The 23,034-nt window shown below is 41.1% G+C and overlaps 1 protein-coding gene across 1 annotated transcript; it reads left to right on the top strand.

Annotated features, from left to right (window-relative positions):
- Positions 1-393: 393 nt before the first annotated feature.
- Positions 394-17,473, top strand: LOC105916834. Its single transcript, XM_012851463.3, has 4 exons — positions 394-526; positions 1,070-1,173; positions 16,292-16,465; positions 16,539-17,473. The coding sequence occupies exons 1-4, from the start codon at positions 436-438 to the stop codon at positions 16,992-16,994; spliced, it is 825 nt and encodes a 274-aa protein (XP_012706917.2). The 5' UTR covers positions 394-435; the 3' UTR covers positions 16,995-17,473.
- The last annotated feature ends 5,561 nt before the right edge of the window (positions 17,474-23,034 follow it).

Raw genomic sequence — 23,034 nt, 5'->3', positions numbered from 1 at the left:
GTGGGTGTGGGTGGGTGGGTGTTTCACTATGGTGAATTCACCACAAATCTCTGCAGTAAAATTCTTAAAGAATTATGTTTTTATTTTAATTGCTTATACTAACATTGTTTTCTCCATTTAAGTAATTGCAATTGAAATCAGCAAAAACACATTTAAAAGATCATTTAGTCATCAATAAAATCAATAGCATCCTAGCATCCACTTGCAGTATTCATTTAAATTACAAAACAGCACTTTGACACTACAAATAAATGCCTTGTGGTTGGATTTCATATAAATTCTGTAAATAGAAATTTGTCAGAAGAAACTGAAAGTAAAAACAAACCGTTTGCTTTATGAGTGACGCAGCAGCCTGCAACCTCAGAGATCATTTCCTGGTAGCAGGCAGATCCTTGTTTTACAGGCAACGAAGCAGGAAAACCGAATAGAGCTGAAATGAGCAACGCAGGTGAGGACGAGAAAGGTTATGACCCCCGAGATGCTACGTTGAGATTTGTCGACAGACCCGATGATCTGGACCCTCTGTGTAAGGACTAAAATCTTTGCTTCTGTTACTATATCAACATGCGTTTGCTTTAGCTTACACACCTTATTTATGTCTCTGCACAGTCACATTCAGTAAATTGGAACATGGGTTCTGATGAGGCTCGTTTGTCTTTTGAAAATAAGCTTCAAGTAGATACGGTCATGAAAAAAATTATGAGACCACATGCAGTCATCAAAAACAATGGTTATGGAATCAAGTGCTAACTCCTGTGTGTTTGATGTGACAAAAACAGATAGAAAAGAAAACATGGGAAGTGCCGTTATTGGCAGTACAATACCATAGCTGATGATGTAAGAACTTTTTTTGTTATTGTTATATTTTTCCAAACAAATTGTACTAGGCATAAAAGTTAACAAAACTTGAAAAAAGAAAGAAGTGGTCAAAAAAAATTTCATTACTTTATTAAACATACTTTTCATTAAGCCAATATTTGTGTATCAAAACAGTTTTTCTATTTTTTTTTACTATAATATTTACTATTTGAAAAAGTGTCCAGTTTACTGTCTGTCCTCTGGTCCTTAGCCTCTGATGACGATGAAGACCATTGTCTCCGAGCTGAGATGTCCTGCGGTCATGCTGTCACTCCACAATCTCTGACTGGGTGGTGTCGCAGCCTGCTGGATCAGGTACCTTTTGACATCCCTCACTTTTTCTACTCAACATTTTGTTCTTTTATTAGTATTAGTATTTATACATTTTAATGTGCTTTTATTTAGAAATTTAAGTTCCTCAAATTCTTATATTTAAGGTTCTTATATCTTATATTAAAAAGGAGAAAAGGTTTCTGTTGCATACAGTCAAATTTTGTCTAATTTCTCTGTAGTATGATTCATTTCTGCCTCAAAAGAAACTGAGAAATTTATATCAATCAGCGCATTAATTGTACTACCCCATGTCCATAGTCTTTCACAAGGCTAGAAACTGAACCTGCAAAAGTCCAATGAAATCTATGGTTGCACTTCATACAGGTGTTGTTTGAAGAACCCCCCCCCCCCCTTTTTTTCTTTTGTTGCTATTCCTCTCCGTCATCACCGTATAAATGTAAGGGAATTTTAAACTCAAATGTTACAACCTAAATATTCCTTTAAAGCCTGATGTCATTGCTAGGGTTGGGAATTGAAAAGATTTTTACGATTCCGATTCCCTTATCGAGTCTGTGAAACAATTCGATTCCTTTTCGATTCTCTTTTCGATTCCAATTAGGGGGAAAAGGGAGAACAAACAGTTTGATGATGAGCATCAACTTTGTTTACTTAACTATCACACGACCTTACAAACTAACAAGGTCAAGATGTCCACAGCAAATGTGCAACTGGAGTAACATTTATCTTTGTTTAAATAAAAAAAGGAATATAAGAACAAACTTAAATACAGTGGATGAGTTGCTTAGAATACAAGAAAATGTAAGTTTGTTGTGACAGTTGCTTATTAATCTCTCTTTAGATAACCACTTACGGAGAAGGCATCCGTTTAATGAAAAAGCATTACTGTACAATTTTGGGAAATAAACTCATCTCCCCCTGATTTAAATAAACGAGCGTCACCTTTCTCTCGCTTCCTGAGCTGCGGAGCAACTTCATAGCATGTTTTGTTACATTCACTGCAATAGCTAGAATCCTGTAATAATTCCAGCTACCAGTAGTTCAAATTAAACATGCTACCAATGAAGGGCCGGATTAACGAGAAAGCACACTCCCTTAATAACCCCAAAGAGAGGTAGGAAATTGGTTTATTTCCAGAAATGGCATATGATTTACTAGGAACCAGCCAGTGATGTAAAACTAGCTACTTACCACCAGAGCTGCCTTCCATGCCGGTCGTAACTTTAGCTTCTGTCCGGTAAGAATCAAAAACACGACATTCGTTAAAATGTATTCCATGTTGTGTGCGCAGGTGTTTCTGCCTGTTGGATCTATTTCCTCCCGTGGATATAATTGCCACTTTGCAATGATTGCAAAGCGCCTCGTTGCCATCTTTCTCTTCCTTAAAATTAAGCCAAACTTTCCCGTTTACCCGATGGGGCGCCACTTTTGTTTTGTTTTGGTTTAAGCCTGGTCACGTCGTGCACAAGTTACGCACACATGCTTACTGAATGCCGTGTGCGTAACTTGCGTATAAAACGTGACATAACTTGCGTATAAAAAAATGCCGTGCTAACGTTGTGCTGCTCAGAGCCGCGGCACAACGGAATCGAAAAGAGAATTGTTAAGCGAGCTGCCAAAACGGTGCCACGGAATTGGAAAACACGGAACCAGTTCTGAACAGGAAACGGTTTTCGATTCCCATCCCTAGTCATTGCCACCATAAACTGTCTCAAACATCTTAAACAGAGAAGGCTTTGTGCAATGGAGGGGTTGCACAAAGCCTTGTCACCTCCCGACTGGATTACAGCAACTCTCTCCTCTTTGGCCTTCCTCAGAAATCACTCCATAAACTACAACTGGTCCAGAACTCAGCTGCTCGCATCATAACAAGAACTCCCTCTATCCACCACATCACTCCGGTCCTCCAACAGCTTCACTGGCTCCCCGTGCAGTTCCGCATTCAATATAAAATTCTCATGGTGACATTCAAGGCCCTTCACCACCCAGCCCCCCCCTTATCTGTCAGGTCTCCTGCACATTCCCACCCCCTCCCGTGCTCTTAGATCCTCATCTGCTTTACACCTGTCTGTCCCTTCCGCCTGTCTCACCACCATGGGGAGCGGAGCATTCAGCCGCTCTGCCCCCCGCCCCTGGAACTCTCTACCACCCCTACTTAGAAACATGGACTCACTTCTAAATTTTAAATCACAACTCAAAACTCATCTGTTTAAGACTGCCTGTTCTCTTTGATTATCAATTTCCCTGTCCCAGCCTCGGTATTTTTTAAATGTTTTTTGTTTTGATTTTGTTTCTGACATTCTGTTTTTTACCCTTCTGTATGGTGACCTTGAGTGTCTAGAAAGGCGCCTTTTAAATAAAATGTATTATTATTATTATTATTATTATTAAACGTGCTGATATGCAATGATAGTAACAGCAGTAAGCCGCCCTGACCTTTTTAAGGATGTATAAATAATTATAACCAGAAGGAAGTTTGTAGTGTTGTTATGGGAGTTTTGGGTGGAATTCTAAACAATAGTAACTGAGTTCCCATCTTTACTAAATGACGAGACGGTGGTAATAACGTTCCAGCACTTTTATTGAGAAACAGAGCAGAGATTCACATAGATGGAAAGTAATCGCACCCCACGGTTCCGCTGCAGTCTCTGTCTGCCCTGTCTCTGCCTGCCTCGCTTTTCGGCTTCCCCTAATACTGCACCATGGCCTTGGCTAGAGACATAACAAAGACAGTCTATCATAGACAATAATCATTCTATGCAGCATTCAGCCTTGCACTCGGCAAACAGTGGAACTTATACACAGACATCAGGTCTCCAGGCCTCCTCTGTCCGAGTGGTGTGAGGCCATAGTGACTTCAGAATAATAATTCTTATAACATTCCTCTCTTTTTTTTTTTTTTTTTTTGATGATGGCGTCTTCAGCATCAAGACAAAACAAGATGACCCATCACTTGAAAATGTGAACAGAGCACAGAGGAACCATTTCTGTAAACTCGTAAAGTGGGACCCAAAGGGTTCCCGTGTTGGAACCGGGTAGTGCTGGAACTTTTAGTACACATCAACATGAATGCTTCATAGAGCTTTAACACACAAGATCAAAGATTTAGCTTTTGTCTACAATTTAGGATTCATCTAATTAGGTAAGGCCTGTTTTAGGTACCTATGCGCACATTATTTTGAAATGACATTAGACTAGATAAGCTAAAACCTGTTCAGTAACCAAGGTCGAATCCGTCTACTCTTCCCCACCCTGAATACCCTCCAACTCCTTTCTCCACTCACCCCTACGATGGACAATAATCCACCACTCCAAACTTACAACACCAGGAGCAAAGGCAGGAGAGGTTCAGTGCGGGCAGGGGAACCCCAGAAAAAGCTACCCCTAGGGGGTAGTAAAAACTGGCAAGGCCCCCCTCCCAGGGAGATCTGCTCTCGGCCAATCTGAGCCTGAAAACCCTGTATTGAATCTAAGTGTTATCATTACCAGCTAATATTAAAGGATCTTTAGAGCCAATCCGATCCTGGTTCTTCCTATATCAAATCAAAAGGTGCATAAACCATAGATCCTTGTGTGTCTGAAGCAAACAGTTTCCATTTTTTACCATAAAACCATATTGATCAACATGATGTAATATTAAAGTGTAGATCTCATAACACAAAAAAATCAAACATGTGAGTCAGTGGAAGAGAGCAGTTAAACAAACAGCAACACAATATGAGAAGAGTTCTAAACGTCAAGAACGCAAAGTTAAGGAAGCCTTCAGGCCATTCAAGCACAAGGCAGAAAATAATCTAATCGCGCTTAGGGTCTCTTCAGGCAACTCCTCCCGTTGAAGAATAAGGAATCAGAGTTCTCTGGCTTCTTCATCCCCAGTCCTCTTCTTGGTTCCTCCTCGCAGGCTGGAGGACTGAGCTGGATGGTAATAAGCGTTCAGTTCTGGATGGGCACTGAGCATTTTATTTTGCATTTCTCTCTAATAAAGCACTTTGTAAAGATAGTCTGCAGACACGAGTCCTTGTTTCCACTGGAGAACAGAAACAAGGTGTAATTAGTGTTCTTATCAAAACCCCTTTCCTGTGTCATTTATTAAAACATCCTTCAAGCACTTTCACCAAGATATTTCTGTCCACAATTATTTAGCTCTCAGAATTCTGCAATTTAATTATTAGTTAAAAGAGTAATCTTTAAGTTCAAATGTATCTGCAGTAAATTCATAGTAATTCTTAACATAATGCTTTCAATGTGTGTCTTAACTGTTGTTGTCCGACAGTTGAAGTTCTCTGCAACATAATTTCATCAATATATTCGTTTCATGACATTTCCCATTTTATTTTGAAAACCCAACTGAGAAAAAGAAAGCCTTTCCATGTGAAAGCTTTTCCCTCTCTCTCTCCCTTTTTTTTTTTTTAAGTGAGGTGCTGTTCTGCAAAGAAAAGACAAAATATTTATACCATGCTGTTACTGTTCAAGGATGCCAAGGTTCTACAACGCAAAACAAAGCAGAGAGCAGGAGAGAACAGGAGCTTTTGAAAACGTTCTAACATTGTTGAACAACCAAAGCTACTTAAGCAACTCCGAATTATTTCCCAAATTAATCCTAAAATAAAGTAAACCTTACATTGTGTACATTGTGATTATTTATTTATTTATCTTCTTAAAATGAGGATTAAGGACTTTGATTAAGAAGTTCTTGGATGAACGCGTCTCTGCGTTCCTATTTGTCTAGGCCTCTGCAATCTGATCTATGATCTATGTATTCTGAGTGCCTGGTCAGGAAGGGTTAAGGTTCTCTGAAGCTTTCTGTTTTCAGCAACCCTGAAAACCCCGAACCCTTTACAGTCAGTGTAAGGTGTCAGGTGACCTGTGGGACCACCTCGTCGTCCCTCTGGTTCCACCAGCTGTGTCAAGTCCACAACAGCTCGTCCTGGGTGCCATGCCCCAGGGGTCTCCACACCCCCCTGTGTGGAACGTCTCTCATTGTAAGGATCTCACCTTATGTGCCGTTCAAGATGTTCTTTACACAACAGGAGTTCCAATGTGGGATGTCTTTGCTGCTTTGATGTTCCTCAGAGAAAACCTTTATTCATTGATATCACCTTCAAGCTGTTACCCTTTTATCATCACAGCCCCCCAACCATCCTGACCAGATCCAAAATGTCCCCATAATTTAATCTAATTAAATTAATCTTACTTCTTTTCTGTATGTAAGACGATAACCATTAAATTATCCTGATCTAAAAGCCCTTAGGTTAACAGCTAAACTCAGTGTTATGTGTTTTTTCCCTTAGGATGTTTAACTGGTTAAAAAGACTTTTGAGTTATTTGTGTTCTAGTTGAAAGATATTAAATCTCCATAAATATTGTACCCATTTTACACTGATGCTTTAATCCTAAATTTACCCATGTTAGTTAGTAGGATGTGTCATTATGCTAATTTTATTGCAACATTACCCATTTTAGCCAGTAACCTTTTCTTTGCGTTTTATTGATGCCTGCCGGATTGGCAGAAATCAGCTTGCTCTAAGATGTTCATTAAATGAAATGCTATTTAAAAGTTCAGATTACTCTACGTATATAGTGAAAACGAATTAATTAATTTATTTATTAAACTGTTGATATAATACTCACTTAATTTATTAAGTTGCTCCATGATTCCATCAAGGTGCTTCTTTAAACGTTTTCACCTTTACATAATGTTAATGTGTTTCATAATGTGTGTTTTGTTTTAATTGTGTACAAGAAAATCTGAAGTGAAATGCATGAAGTCGTGTCTGCAGAACTCATCTGTGTGTTTTTGTCGAAGGTTGTCCGATGCCTCAGCCATAGTCCTTCATTGTCCATTTTCAGTCCAATGTCTGATATCAGCAGCCCAACATTCTCCTTCTCATGAAGAGTCCATCCTCCAGTCCTCATGCCTGCAAACAGAATGAATTCTGACAGCATTTTTGCCAAAGAAAACGCTCCATAGGTTGAAAAGAAATTACAGCAAAACAGTCACAAACATTTTAACTACAGTGTTCCCTCTAACATGACAAACATAAAAGAAATAAAAGGATAAAAAATAAATAAAAATCAAACTTTGTCTCTGACAAAATAAAACTCAAAACTGGATCAGGCTGAAGTCAATGACATCACCTTTAGTCCTTCTCCCAAGGATCAGCCCCCATGGCACTGCGGCACTGTTTCTGCATTCTCTCGCATCTGAGAATGTCTAAAATGAGACTAAATCTCTATGTTAGCACAATCCTATCATATTGACCAGGTTTCTTTGCAAAGAAAAAGAAGCAGAAAGATAGAGCTGTTAATAGCAGAAAGCAACAAACATCTTTAAGACACCACCTTTCCTGCTGGAAGATCTGGCATAACTTGGTTAAAACTAAGTATAATTTAGTGTCCAAATCTGATTATAACTCCTTACCACACTGCTAGCACTGTCTTTTCAGAGTCTTCTGTTGGCAGAAAGGTGGCGTCTCCTTTAATCTGAAAGCAATAACTCAGAGAAAAACAAGAGTGTTAATAGCATGCAGTTAAAACCCTGGTCCCCTTAGTGTCCCTTTAACGTGATGTTGTTATGCTTTTTCTTGCTGATCCTGGGAAGGTATCTATTCTTCACCTTTCCTTTGAAACTCTGTTCAAAATGCCTCCAAAAGAAAGAAAACAAAAAATGAAAGAAATTAACTAAAACAAAATTGTTTTCCAAGGAGCACAATTATATCTTTTCCAATATGACATAGGTTTTTGTCTTATTACAAATCTTTTTGATATATTTCTGGTCCTTTGACCATGTGTATTTGCTGTTAGTAATACTTTTATTCATATATACCTTTTCAATCTAAATTGGTCTAGTGTGAAACTTCAAAACAATGATTTTTCCCTTTTAGTTTTTTGAACTTCTAGTGTTTCTCTGTAAATGATAAGTTTTCCCCGTAAGCACATTGAGAAGGCTACCCAAAACAACCCAACATTAGAATTAGAATTTAACCCTTCAGAAGCTGGCTTTATTTTATTTTTTTCCCGCTGACAGTTTTCGTGCCCCAGGCCAGAACACACAGACCCAGCCTCGCCATAAACATTCAGATGTTTAAATCATGGTCAGATTCGTTTATCATATCTATTGTCCTTCTCAGGTTATACTGTCCCTCTGAGGTTTCACCTCAGCTCAGCATAACTAATAACATCAGATGATTTTGTAACTGATGACGCGTGTAACGTGGCCTTCTGATATTTTGACGGTTTTCAAAATTTCTCATTAGTTGCATTCAAATCCCAAGTAAAAAGAAATAAAATAAATGAATAGAAAACCCTTAGAAAAGCAACCATATTTAGTTCCATACAGTTTGTTCAAAGCACAGTTTTCCCTCATCTATTTAAATCAAAAATCTTGTATATCTAAACTTCTTTCAACTGGACTGGTTTGTGATGAATCATTATTATTATAAGCAATAAGATCTCAGTAATTTTAAATTACTTTAGGGCTAAAAACAAGTGATAGGATCTCAGCCTAAATTTGTAAAACAGTAAACTTAACAAGCTTATGTAACGCTTATTTCCAATTTCTAACAAAGCTGAAATATTTCCGTTCAAGCCATGTTAATCTATCCGTGTATCAATTTAATTTGGTCCTGATATTTAATGTTAAAAAACAAACTTTGTTATTTAAATCTCTCTTTTACTGTACCTCTATTGTTAACATAGTCCATGCTTAAAATGTCATTTGAATTACGGAGCTGCAGTTCTCCCAAAACAAATGAACATTCTGAAACCATGAACATTACTTTTACCCCGAATTAATTCACACAGATGAACGTTTAGTTACATAGATACATACATACGTATAGTTACATACAAACGATGACATTCAGACAGACAAACACGTGCAGGCCTGCTTTTTCCCCCATCTTAAATAGTTCTATGTTTTTCATAATTTTTAAACGCCAACGCCGAAAGATGTATTTTCAACGCGTTAAGTTCCCGCTTAGTTTAAAAGGTGGAGAGCGTGCGCTGGTTACGACCCCCCGAATGTTTCGTCCACACACGGTTTTACGCTTCAGCCCCGCAAGGACACAACTCTTTGTCTCGCAGACACTTGGACGCTTACCCATTTTTGAAAGTTATAAGGCGTTATTAGCAGTTCAGAACAGTTTTATCCACAACGGAAGTGCCTAATCGGTCCCCAGGTAAACGCTTCCCCGGTGCAACGCCTTTTTAGTTTCGTTTCCGTTTACTGTTTTTATTAATTTTTCCGATTTTCGCTTTTCTTTTTTCTCTTAATTTTATTTTTATTATAGTAGCAGTACTGCAATAAAATAAAATAATAGTAATAATAATAACCCCTATGTGAGAAATCTGCATGTTTAATCAAATCATTTCAAATCATTTATGCATGTCATGCTTCTGGGCCCTTACTTTTTTCAGTATGAAATCGAACGTCTCACCCTGGGGCTAGGCTTGACCCTGAGAAACTCTGCCTTTTACCCATTACACGGACTCTTCTGCATCCAGACTTTTTTTTTGTTTGTTTTTATTTATTTTCACCTTTTTTTGTGTTTTTATTATTATTTTCTACTCGTCCTTAGCACGATCGACCAACTAAAATGAAAGGCCTCACATCTGATGGTCGGCTTTTTGGTATAATGGTCGGGGTCCCCACTTATCAAAGCCGCGAACGTCTTCGCAACAGTCAAGGACTTAAGCATCCCTGCCGCTTTCATCCACAACAGAAGTGGACAGCCTCTTGCACAAAACCAAGACAAGAGGACTTTAATGGACCAGCTGCAACCTGCTCAGCCGGTCCCCCGTTCTCCAGGTGAAAATCATTCTGCCCATCCTTCTCCCAGCATGAGAGTCCGTATTTCAGCTGAAAACATATTTTAATTAAATTTTGAATTTTAGTTTAATGTTTAAACCAACGCTGGAGATAGGCACCAGCACCCCCCGCGACCCCATGAGGGAGAAGCGGTTTGGAAAATGGATGGATGGATGTTTAAACCTTAGTCACCGTTCGGTATTGCGAACCCTGTTTTATTTGCCTTAAGGATTAAATATAATTCATTATTTCTTCCGGCTTTTACTTTTGCTACCTTTTAGGTTTACAGTTTTAAATTTAAAGATTACTTGAGGTATACTTTAAAATGGGGTTTAAAATTTTAAAAGCTTGCAAGCATTTTTGACCAATTGCGTTTGTTTTTAAAAGAGCTGGAAAATAATCCCCTTACCGTCTCATGAAAGAAAGGTTCGGATCTTCGCGCCGACGCCCAGAGACGCTCCGAGACCAGGAGCTCCTCCACATCCCTTGAAAATCCATTCGGGGTACCAGAGGCCGGATAACCTCTCCGGGCCGGCCAAAGCAGCTCCTGTCCTCGGACTCCCTCGCTCGTCGGTCGGAGATCCTGTTCGTGACGCCAAATTGTTATCGGAGTTTTGGGTGGAATTCTAAACAATAGTAACTGAGTTCCCATCTTTACTAAATGACGAGACGGTGGTAATAACGTTCCAGCACTTTTATTGAGAAACAGAGCAGAGATTCACATAGATGGAAAGTAATCGCACCCCACGGTTCCGCTGCAGTCTCTGTCTGCCCTGTCTCTGCCTGCCTCGCTTTTCGGCTTCCCCTAATACTGCACCATGGCCTTGGCTAGAGACATAACAAAGACAGTCTATCATAGACAATAATCATTCTACGCAGCATTCAGCCTTGCACTCGGCAAACAGTGGAACTTATACACAGACATCAGGTCTCCAGGCCTCCTCTGTCCGAGTGTGTGAGGCCATAGTGACTTCAGAATAATAATTCTTATAACAAGTGTGTATCCCAATTCACTTGATCCAGGTTGATCTCTTTCTCTGTTGATCTGGAATTCAAATGATGCATTTGGTTGAACAGTGGTTAAACCTTGCATTGCATGTCAAAGAAACATTACAAGTACAAACTAATGAATTCATTTATTTATTTTTCTTTTTGCATGGATAAGATCTCATGTTTTACCCTCTTGCCTACGTCTGAGTTTCAGAAACACATTAAAGACGGGTTAGAGGGTTAAAGCGGTATCCACTTTTCTAACAATCTGTCTGACATAATGTTCAGTTGTCTGACCCACGTGCACATTACTGTCGGGTGACTGGGAGGAAGTACAAAAGATTGATTGACAATTATAAGTGATTATGAGTGACCAGGTTAAGGATTACAACTCAGGAGACTGGAAGGGAGAGAAACGGGTGAGCGAGGGAATGGGTGATGAGAATATTGTAATAAAAACAGAGAAGGCTTACTGATGACAATGAGGATGGAGACAGGGAGGATTTAACCAGGGCTCTGGAATTTGCTCGAAGGATCCAAAGGACTTGTGATGGAGATAAATTGGGGAACGGAGGGGATGCACAAAGATTAATGGGAGGTGAGAGTCCAGGAAGCTACCAGGTAGGAAGGATGATCCAAAACATTAGATAATTTGAGAGTAAATGATGATGAAGCCAGGATCACACAGGGATTGGCACTAGGAAGCGCTTGAGGACCTTCAAAGAGCAACACTGGAGAAGTATGAAGTTGCAAGGAAAAACATTGAAAGTACTAGCTCAAAGAACTCAGATGGCAGGAGTCTTTGCCACTGCAGCACAATAACTCAGCAACGATGGACTGGCAGACAGCACCCTAGGATCCCTACTGATGAAGATCAGTCTCAGGTTTGAAGCAAACACGCTTGTGAACCACGAGCTCAGGAATCAGCCACTTCAAGAATGGATACTGGCGACCTCTGGTGGAGGAAAATGTAGTGCAGACAGACCAAAACTTCAGAAACCTGACACTATATTTTAGAAAAGCTTGCTATTATTTTAGAAACAGATCTGTTGAAAAACATTTCGCCTCCTCACATATTTTCTATATGTTTTTCTATGTGTTTCTTACACTTTTGTGTCTTGCCGTTGGGAAACTGAATCATCCACCTTGTTCTTGTAATGATTTGTGATCAGAAGATGAACCCGGTATTCAGCCAGACACTAGAGTTTTATGCTTCACAGGATTTATTGGAGTGATGACGAGGGAGGATTAGGCAGGTATACAGAAAACAATCCACAGCCAGGTACAGAGAAGACATCCAAGGAAGGCAAAAACAAAAATAGACGAACTGGGCAGACTCAAAAAATAGGCAATGGGATAAGGACAAGAAATCAGACATGCAGATAACAAGAATGCTGGGAAACTCTTACCGGACAGGTGAATGAGGAAAGCAACACATATGTGACGTTCTGGCAGGGAGCAGAGAACTGAGGCAGGTATAAATAGGCAGGAGAACAAAGGAGAGAGGGAGAGCTAATTAAACACAACAGGTGGAACTAATCATAAGAAGAAGAAGTGGCTGAAAGAGTGACAGGACAAGTGGCAGGAAACAGGACAGAACTGAACTAGACAAAATACTGAACCAAAGTAACATACAAACTAATCCAAGACAGGAAAACTAACTTTAACCAAAATAATAACATAAACCAGAACAGAACATTACAGTTTTCCTAAATCTTCAATTAAATGTAATGAACCTGATTTGTTTGGTTCAGTATCACTAGCCACACCCAGGCATCATTATTCTCAGACCTACAGGTTCATCAAATCCTTTAAAGCAGCGTGTCCAAATTTTCTTCTCTGCAAGCTAACGTTGCCAAGTTGACGCCACTCAGGGGCCATGATATTGTCATGATGCAGCCTGAAGGCTGCATTCTGAACATTTTCTGGCTCCTTCCCCACTGCAGCCTTGATTGGGAACACCTGGCAGGCTGCAATCATCTTGGACTCATTCCACCTGGTCTCACCACTATATATACTCACCTTTGTCTCTCCCTGATCACCGGTTCGTCTTCAGTCTCCTGAACATCATGCCTGTCCTGTTCCTGCTCGTCTCCTGGTCCTGGTCCTGTCTGCTCCGTTCTGTTCTCGTCTGCCAGTTCCTGTACCCCTGCACCCTCCGTCTGGTAAAATGACTCTAGCTTTTATCGTCCACTTCCTGCTGCTTCAATAAACTCTGGAAACCAACTGTGTGTGTGTGTGTGTGCTGTGACCGGGTTGATCCAAGACAAAATCATGACAGAATGAACCGGTCAAAGGATGAACTCAGTCACACACAGAGCTTGGTGCAGGAGTTGGCAAAACTCTGGATCCGTCTCCGCTTCAGCCCAAGATCTCCGTGGGTGCCTTCGCCTTTGGTTCGACTCACCTGGGTCGCTGTGCCGCAACACCTCGCCTCTGGTTTCATCTCGCCTGGGTCGCTGTTCTGCGACGCTTCGCTTCTGGTTTCGTCTCGCCTGGGTCGCTGTGCTGCGACGCCCGCCTCTGGTTCGTCTGGTTCCGGCGCTGTCAAAGGTTCTGGCAGTCTCAAAGGTTCTGCGCTTACAGAGGGTCCTGCGCTCATGGGTTCCGACGCCTTCCCCACGTCCACTTGGTTCCTGCGCCGACAAGGGATCCTGCACTCCCGAGTTTCTGCGCCCGAGAGGTACCTGCACCCGAAAGGTTCCAGGCTTTTTGTTTTGTTTTTGCCCGCCATAAAGATACCCCCCTCCACCCGCCCAGGCAAGGTGATTATTGGTCGTCTCGAAGCCGACCTTGAGGGAGGGGGGTGGGGGGCATTATCATGATGCAGCCTGAAGGCTGCATTCTGAACATTTTCCGGCTCCTTCCCCAGTGCAGCCTTGATTGGGAACACCTGGCAGGCTGCAATCATTTTGGACTCACTCCACCTGCTCTCACCACTATAAAGACTCACCTCAGTTTGTCACCGGTTCGTTTCCACTCTGAACATCATGTCTGTCCTGTTCCTGCTCGTCTCCTGGTCCTGTTCCCGTCTGCCAGTTCCTGTATCCCTGCAACCTCCGTCTGGTAAATGACTCTGGCTTTCATCATCCACTTCCTGCTACTTCAATAAACTCTGGAAACCAGCTCTGTGTGTGTGTGTGTGTGTGTGTGTGTGTGTGTGTGTGTGTGTGTGTGTGTGTGTGTGTGTGTGTGTGTGTGTGTGTGTGTGTGTGTGTGTGTGTGTGTGCGGGTTCATCCAAGACAAAATCATGACAGATATAACCTTTTTCCAATTAAAAAAAATATATATTTTATTGGGAACTTTTTGCAGCTAAAAATTAAACATGGATTTTTAGGAAACAAAGTGTTCTGTCTCTCTTCGTTGGTCGTGTTTTTTCTCTCCTCTTCAGCTCTTCAGCCACCCTCCCACCTCTTCTGCTTCTGCTGCTATGCACTTTCTTCATATCACCGAACTCTGAAAAACATGGATCTGGTAAGCTGGTCTCTCAATGCTATTGTTAAATTTTTCGACGGGTAGGCAGCGAAAGGGGGACCCGTCCTGTCCCGATTTGACTCATCTCGTGGGATACACCAACACCCTATATTCTTGGATGGAAAACGGTGTGTCTTTCGACTTGTCATTCCTGGACGTGGAGACGTATACATGTTTGGATTCATAATACTTGGATTTCTACTTATTGGTTTTGGTGGATTTTTGATGTATCAGCAAATACAGCGGATGTCGGTAACCATTTGGCCTTGATCAGGCTGCTGGCTGCATGTGACGTGCTCACTAAGGCGGTGAACGTTCAGTTTTGGAAGGTGGAGGAGCAGAGCCGAAAAGCTGTATGTGCTGGAACACAGACTGGCTTCGGTGGTTGAACTCAAGGGGAGATGGGATAAAATCTGGAAGTGAAATGCGGAAAAGTCCAACAATTTGGGATATTGGATTTGCCATTTGGAGCCAGCAAAGACTTAAAGCTGATGGGAAAGTCAGTGCAACTTGTCCTCATAACAAATAAAGTATTTGGATTATGCCTTCCCTATCTCTACTCCCGGATTGTTATGGCGTAGAATGCTCAGAAACTCTCCACGGCTACCCACTCCCCCGCTGCGGATGCTTTCTGAACTGTTGTCCAGCTGATAACATCAAGGACAATGGCCTCTGGAGAGTGTTCACGGAAATATAAACACTTTCACCCAAACAGACACACATAACTGATGCTCACAAAAACACATGAACTTACACGCGACTAGTCTCCACAACAAGCTGCACTGGTCAAGGCACACTTATTTGGATAGTGACACTCGTGACAGTAGTGGATTCTGACAAAAGATATGATATGAGCAGCTACGTGTCTATCTTCCTGCGCTGGTATGTTTATTTTGGTTTGGCTGTGGGCTCTGCCACTGTTGCTTTTGTCACCTGCCTTAAACCATAATACTGCAATGTGATTGGCCAAAACCACTTTGGTACGCACATCGGTGTTGCATGATCGTGTCAGAATGATTGGCATGTTGGAAAACCAATAGATAAAGCGATACCCCCATAACTTGTGGGACAGAGGAGGTTGAGAGCAGAACCAATCCTCTGACAAATCTCTGCTCTTCGATGCCAAGACTAGGGATTGGTTAGAGCTTTTACAGGCCTGCAGATCCAAAAGAGATTGATTTTTTTAACCTCCTTTTTCAAAATCTATTGACTACTTTTAGGATGGAAGGACCATTTCACCTAGTGTCACAAAAAGTGTTTCTAAACAGGATTACCAACTATAGCTTTAAATACAGTGAAGTAAGTTAAGAGATCTGGCTCTTGTCAAAATTGCTCAAACTGTTATCCTTGGCCGGATTTCACATTTCTAACACATAAACACGAAGGAAAAATGTTCACTTCCTGCTTGATATGTCTGAGCCCCTAACTGGTGCCATGATGACAGATAATCATTGTTTTTCATGTCACCTTCAGCACTGACACTGTTATGGTTACATTTTGGGGCGTTTAAAGCCAGACAGACCTATTTGTCAACAGTTCTCAAGTTTTGTTTTTTATTTCAGATATCCTTGAATTTAATTTTTCTTCCTTTTCTTATGAAAAAGTTACCAGATATTAGTGGTGGAAAACATGTTTAAAGGTTGATTAAAACATCACAGTATTCAGTAAGCTGGGTGGTGTTTCTTCATCTGCCTTTCTAAAAAGAGACATTTGCCTGTAGTATAGAAATCCCAAATCTTTGTGACGTGTGTTTAAAATGAAGCCACAGAATATACCTTCCGCCCCAAGTCTTAACCCAGATGTTCAAACCCCACATCAGTTCTGCTGCAAGTTTACAGTTAAATGTTGTGTATTTCTTGACCTCTTAGGGCCAGTACAAGTTCAGGTGTCCTGCTATAAATGAAGAGACCCAGGAGAAATGTGGAGCTCTGTGGTCTTATCGTGAGGTGCGGCGCCTGGCAGACCTGAGCATTGAAGAAATGCAGTACTTTGAGGAGAACATTGCGCGTCTGGCTGCTGCAGAGTACCAGGAATTTAAAGCAGTAAGGGTCTCTAAATTCAGATTGACTTTGACAGCAACTGTTCTACACCATCTATTGTGTCTTTTTCTCACAGTGTCCTGGCTGTAAGACCTTCATTGAGAGACAGGACCTGACTAACCTCTGTGTAAAGTGCCTAGTGTGCAAAGCAGATCAAAAGAAAGAGATCGAGTTCTGCTGGCAGTGCTTGAAGCCTTGGAAAGGTCCAGCTCCACGCTCTGATCGCTGCAGTAACGACGGCTGCATCAACCATGACCTGGAACTCCTCAGGACCTGCAAGACCACCTCCTTTCCTGAGGTGCGGGGGGTCGATGCCTGTCCCTCCATCCGGGCCTGTCCCACCTGTGGAAATAAGGTGGAGCACGACAAGACGGGCTGCAAGAACATCATCTGTCCTCGCTGCCAGGTGGAGTTCTGCTTCGTGTGTCTGAAGCTCACTCCTGAGTGTCTGAAGACCAGTTCCTACTTCATCCCCTGCAGTGATGGCGTGGCTCCCAGACAGACGTCCATACCTGTGTGGCACAGGAAGTAAAACTGCAGAATCAAGCGCTCAGAAATCAAAATTGTTACAGTTATTTTTGTTCATGTTCATTATAAAGTAAAAGTCTTTCATTAGCATCAAACTTATATCTGCAAGACTTTTATTCTGAAGTTATTTTGCCTATACCACAAATTCTTCTTTTGTCTGTTTAAGTAATATAAATATTTTTACCTAAAGGTATATGACATCTGTCTCTAATATGTCTGTCCATCTTAAACTTAACTTTAGTCTGGATGTAATACTGTATAGCTAGGTGAAGGGATTTGTTTTGGTGTCGTTCTAATAGGATGAAGGTATTTGGTTCAAATGTGGGTCTTTCGGAGATGAACTGGCAGTTTTATAAGCTGGTCCAGAAAGACCATGACTTCAGGTTTTAGCACGCAGAGCTAGGTGTGTGTTGTGTTCTTCTTGTTAGATAATCAGAACTGCCCCACAGGCCCTAAATAAAATCTGATTTGGGGTCTCACATTTTGTCAAGCCCATCACACACCAGCCACCACAGCACCATTAGTAGCCTACCGTCTCTCATCATTACTGAGATTTCCATACCCTTAGATATGAATTTTCCTACCCCTACTTCTAGATGACCTCTCTGGGATACACGCCAGGCCCTATCAGCAACCTTATCAGACATGATAATTTCCAGCATCAGCTTGGGCCTTTTGTCGGACATAGTTGTGATATATCTTTGATGATACGTGGCAGAAATAAGAAAGCTAAAATTATAACAAACAGGAATAAACTATCATACTTAAAAGTCATAAACTGTCAGATGCAACCTGCCACAGAGACAATATCAACCACCAAGTCATTTAAACTGGCTTTATTAAACATTAGATCTCTGTCAGGAAAATAATTTTTAATCAAGACTTTATTACTGACAATAATCTTGATGTAATGTTTTTAACAGAAACATGGTTACATGAATTTAATAAAGCACCTATTCTGATAGAGTCGACTCCTCCAAACTACAATCTTCATTGTGAGAGCAGACAGCAAAGGAAAGGTGGAGGAGTGGCAACATTGTTTAATGATTCATTAAAGTCTAAAAAGGTTTTTCTGGGAAAATTAGACTCTTTTATGCTCTCAAGGTAAAGAGACCGGTACAAACTATGTTCTTGAAGGTGGACAGGCCTCCTAAGTTCAAATCAAACTTTATAAATCAATTTAATGACCTCCTATCTGTGATATGTGTTGATTACAACTGTTTAATAATTGAGGGGCCCCAGTGTTGCTGACCACTCTGTCAGACACACAGTTCTGTAGGCGTACATACTGTGGTCTGCCCGTCAGGTAATCAACAATCCAGGACACGATGGGGGCCTCCACCTGCATCGCGGTCATCTTCTCACCCAGTAGAGCTGGACGGATGGTGTTGAAGGCACTGGAGAAATCAAAGAACATGATTCTCACAGTGCTCGCCGGCTTGTCCAGATGAGTATAGACTCAGTATAGACAGAAGATGATGCTGTCCTCGACTCCCAGGCGGGGCTGGTAGGTGAACTGTAGTGGATCAGTGAAGGGCCTGACCATGGGCCTTAGCTGCTCCAGGACTAGCCTCTCAAAGGTCTTCATGATATGGGACGTCAGTGCCACCGGTCTCTAGACGTGAGCAGTGTTGTATAGTAACGAAGTAAAAATACTTCACTACTGTACTTAAGTATATTTTGGAGTACTTTATACTTTTCTCGAGTATAACATTTTTTGATTACTTTTACTTCACTATATTTCTGAACTTAATTGCATACTTTTACTCCAATACATTTTCAATGTTTGGTTTAGTTACTCGTTACAAAAAGAGAGAGAGAGACTCATGCACGCAAGTGTTTTGACCCCACCTACTGATTGACTGCGACAAAGTCGGGACTTCCCTGGGCTTGCTCATCACCACTAACAGGATATGAAGCTGATTCAGTAGTAAAGCAGGTTAAATTAACCTTGTAGTATAGGTAAAGCATCTAATAGCAGAGAGTCCTAATTTTCTCAACTAAATGATAACCTGCAGGTGTATCTATTAGCAGGTTTACCACTTCCAGTAGTTTAACTAAACCTGGTTTATCACTTAACCATGTTCTTAGTATACACCCCCTTTGCCTACTCTTGGTTGTGTACAATTTTAAAGTGCATAGCACTGACCTTACTTGAAGAAGGAAAACTGAAAGCTTACAAAAAGGTTATATTTTCTGTCTAAACTTGGTCTAAATTTCTCCTGCACTTGGTTGTTTATATTATTTCAAGTGAATTTGACTTTCAAAGTTTACCAAAAGCGAAAAAATGTCATTCAAACTGCATTTGCTTTGTTTTATTTTTTACATATACTTTTTATTACTTGAGTTCATCTATTTTTACAGTAATTTTCATACTTAAGTACAATACATTTCAGATGGACGTCTTCCACAGCACGGGGACTCTCTGGAGGTGCAGGCTCAGGCTGAAGACTAGGCTAAAAACTCTACACAGCTGGTCAGGGGCGGATCCAGGATTTTTCAAAGGGGGGTGCGCACGTAAGGGTCATGTCAAGACAATGTGAGGCTAAATGACCATAGAATGCCATCTTTACTCTTCCACACTACCCTAATTATTCATCTATGGGTTTTTGAATTGATAATCATTTTAATGGATGAACATAAGTGGAATTAGCATGATTATATTATTTTAATTGAAAAAGAATTTTTAAGACAAAATTTCTTGGTTTTTACAGCATGCACAAGGTTAAAAAGTAGTTTGAAGAAATAATTATCCTTAAAAAAATATTCTTATCAACAATTAATCAAACAAAGATTTTCTTTATTTCCAGAAATTATATTTATTTAGTAAAATGGACGTAGCTGTACCTCGTAACAGGTATAACTTATGGAGCCAGATGGGTCTCGATATTCACAAATGCACAAATAAATCCACACACACACAGGACAAGATCCACGCAAGCACAGGCCCGATTCATGCAAGCACAAAAAAATCCACACATGCACAAAAAAATCCACACGTGCACAAAAATATCCACACGTGCACAACAAAATCCACACGTGCACAAAAATATCCACACGTGCACAACAAAATCCACACGTGCACAAAAAAATCCACACATGCACAAAACAATCCACACACACACAGAACAAGACCCACACATCCACAGCTCTAGGCTTTAAACTTCACAGCATTTGTGTGTGGATTTTTGAGACTGTCCTGCCGTCTTGGGATTCACACAAGCATTTTTTTAAACAGAGAGTGGTTTGCAACCAATCAGAAGCCTCCCTTGTATAAGCCAATCACTGGAAAGTACTCCACGTGGGCTGACTTACTCATAAGCCAATCACATACAACCTGTTCAGGAAGCGCGTAGTATGAACACAATGTGCTCTCAGGCTTCAGCGGGCAGCAGCCGTTTGTCTCCCTCTCTCTCCGCAGGTGTTTGCACATGAGCGGAGGCGCCCAGCTGCAGGTGTCCGCTCCCACCCCCCGGCCTCAGAGCCGACGTCAAAAAACGCTTCTCTGCTCCCTTCAAGTCGCTTCTGATCCGCCCGCAGCGCTCCTTGGTCTCTGAGCTCCCAACATCTAACTCCGCGGGCCTCTTTCGTCTGATCTCCAGCCGGCCAGCAGTGATTCCCTCCGAGCTCTCATCGGCCTCGCCGTACAGACAAAAACTTTTGTCTTTACAAAACTTTGTAAAGACAAAAGTTGCGATTTTTCTTCAATAGCTCCCTGGTCATGTGACTCATTAAATATTTCACTGACTCCAAATCTGTGTGAAATTGTTATGTCAATGAAACTGTCCTTTGTTTCAACATCAAGGTTGTGCCTCATCTAGCTAATGTAGAACAATTTCACACAGATTTGGAGTCAGTGACCTGGAAGCTATTGAAGAAATATTTAATTATAAATAAATCTTAAAATATAAAAAGGCTTAAAATGGAATAAAAATGTGTGGCCCATCAGGCTAATATAGAACAATTTAACACAGGTTTTGAGTCAGTGAGTCACATGACCAGGGAGCTATTGAAGAAAAATCCCAACTTTTGTCTTACAAATATCTTTAAAAAATTAACAGATTAAAATGGAATAAAAACAGTGTGCCTTACAGATGTTATTTATTGGCATGATTTTATATTCGTTTTATCTTAGCTGATCCCAAGAGATGAATTTTATTGATTTTTATTTCTCAAGAGTGCTTAGTTCCCACAGCGTGTGAGAGGAGGGAGCAGCTGAGAGATGCTGGCTGAAATCGGGGTCCATCAGCCGGATCAACCGTGAGCGAGATGCCGCTGATTCCGCGGAGCTTTAATATCCAACTTTACCGCCCTATCCGCCAGAGGGCTGGCGGGACATGGGCGCCAGAGGCGAATCGTCAGAGCACCGGAGAAGCAGGTAACGGAGGGAATCACTGCTGGCCGGCTGGAGATCAGACGAAAGAGGCCCGCGGAGTTAGATGTTGGGAGCTCAGAGACCAAGGAGCGCTGCGGGCGGATCCGGAGCGACTTGAAGGGAGCAGAGAAGCGTTTTTTGACGTCGGCTCTGAGGCCGGGGGGGGGGTGGAAGCGGACACCTGCAGCTGGGCGCCTCCGCTCATGTGCAAACACCTGCGGAGAGAGAGGGAGACAAACGGCTGCTGCCCGCTGAAGCCTGAGAGCACATTGTGTTCATACTACGCGCTTCCTGAACAGGTTGTATGTGATTGGCTTATGAGTAAGTCAGCCCACGTGGAGTACTTTCCAGTGATTGGCTTATACAAGGGAGGCTTCTGATTGGTTGCAAACCACTCTCTGTTTAAAAAAAATGCTTGTGTGAATCCCAAGACGGCAGGACAGTCTCAAAAATCCACACACAAATGCTGTGAAGTTTAAAGCCTAGAGCTGTGGATGTGTGGGTCTTGTTCTGTGTGTGTGTGGATTGTTTTGTGCATGTGTGGATTTTTTTGTGCACGTGTGGATTTTGTTGTGCACGTGTGGATATTTTTGTGCACGTGTGGATTTTGTTGTGCACGTGTGGATATTTTTGTACACGTGTGGATTGTTTTGTGCATGTGTGGATTTTTGTGTGCACGTGTGGATATTTGTGTGCACGTGTGGATTTTTTTGTGCACGTGTGGATTTTTTTGTGCATGTGTGGATTTTTTTGTGCTTGCATGAATCGGGCCTGTGCTTGCGTGGATCTTGTCCTGTGTGTGTGTGGATTTATTTGTGCATTTGTGAATATCGAGACCCATCTGGCTCCATATAACTGACAGAAGGTGACGAATCATAGAAATGTTTGGGTAGCACTTCATATATGTTATCCTTAGAATTTCAGGGAGAGAGCTGAGTTTTTCCACTGATGATGACCACTTTGTGTGCCACAACTTCATTTCCTGCCTGAATGTTGATCCTGATGGTAGATCATCTTTATATGATGTAAAGATCTATTTCTCACTCTCATCGTTCATCATATGCAAGTTGCTTTGAAATAGTTTTAATCGCGTTGTAATAACGCGAGACCTGAGCTGTGAGCAATTCAAATTCATGCTCGGACAGACCTGGCTGCAGAAACAAATTACAGGAGGGCATTACACTTTTCAGGGGGGCACACCTTAAAAAAAAAAAAAAAAAAAAAGCATTTTACATGCTTTAGGCTGAACAGTGGCTCTGTGACATCTCCTACAGTGTTAAGAAACAAACTCTCAATAAAATCCCAAAATCTAAAAAAATCAAACAAAAAGATATAGTTTATTCAGTGTTACCAAATTAGGCAGCTTTCCACCCAATTAGGCTTCTTTTGAACACAATGAGCTAAAATAGGTTATGGGCTGGTTGTAAAAATTTGGGAAGCTTTTTACATTTGTTGGGCTTTTAGAAAGAATTACTAACAAAATATATATCACAATGGTTGTCCATGTCTGGAAAAAAACTAAAACCATTTTAATAAAATGCCATCTCATTGAACTCATTTTACTGGTCAATTATTTTTTAAATGAGTCGAATCTGACATCATCAATGAATAATAGATATTATGAATAATATTGATTGTTATAATAAAACAAGAAAATAATAATGGTTAA

Source organism: Fundulus heteroclitus, chromosome 14, assembly GCF_011125445.2.
Source record: "Fundulus heteroclitus isolate FHET01 chromosome 14, MU-UCD_Fhet_4.1, whole genome shotgun sequence".
Classification (NCBI taxonomy): domain Eukaryota; kingdom Metazoa; phylum Chordata; class Actinopteri; order Cyprinodontiformes; family Fundulidae; genus Fundulus; species Fundulus heteroclitus.
The sequence above is the reverse complement of the archived record's forward strand: the minus strand, read 5'-3'. Positions and strand labels throughout refer to the sequence as shown.

Coding starts and splice junctions, on each gene's coding strand:
- LOC105916834 (XM_012851463.3), top strand. CDS start 436: ATGAGCAACGCAGGTGAGGACGAGAAAGGTTATGACCCCCGAGATGCT. Junction 527..1,069: donor CGATGATCTGGACCCTCTGT/GTAAGGACTAAA, acceptor TCTGGTCCTTAG/CCTCTGATGACGATGAAGAC. Junction 16,466..16,538: donor AGTACCAGGAATTTAAAGCA/GTAAGGGTCTCT, acceptor TTTTTCTCACAG/TGTCCTGGCTGTAAGACCTT.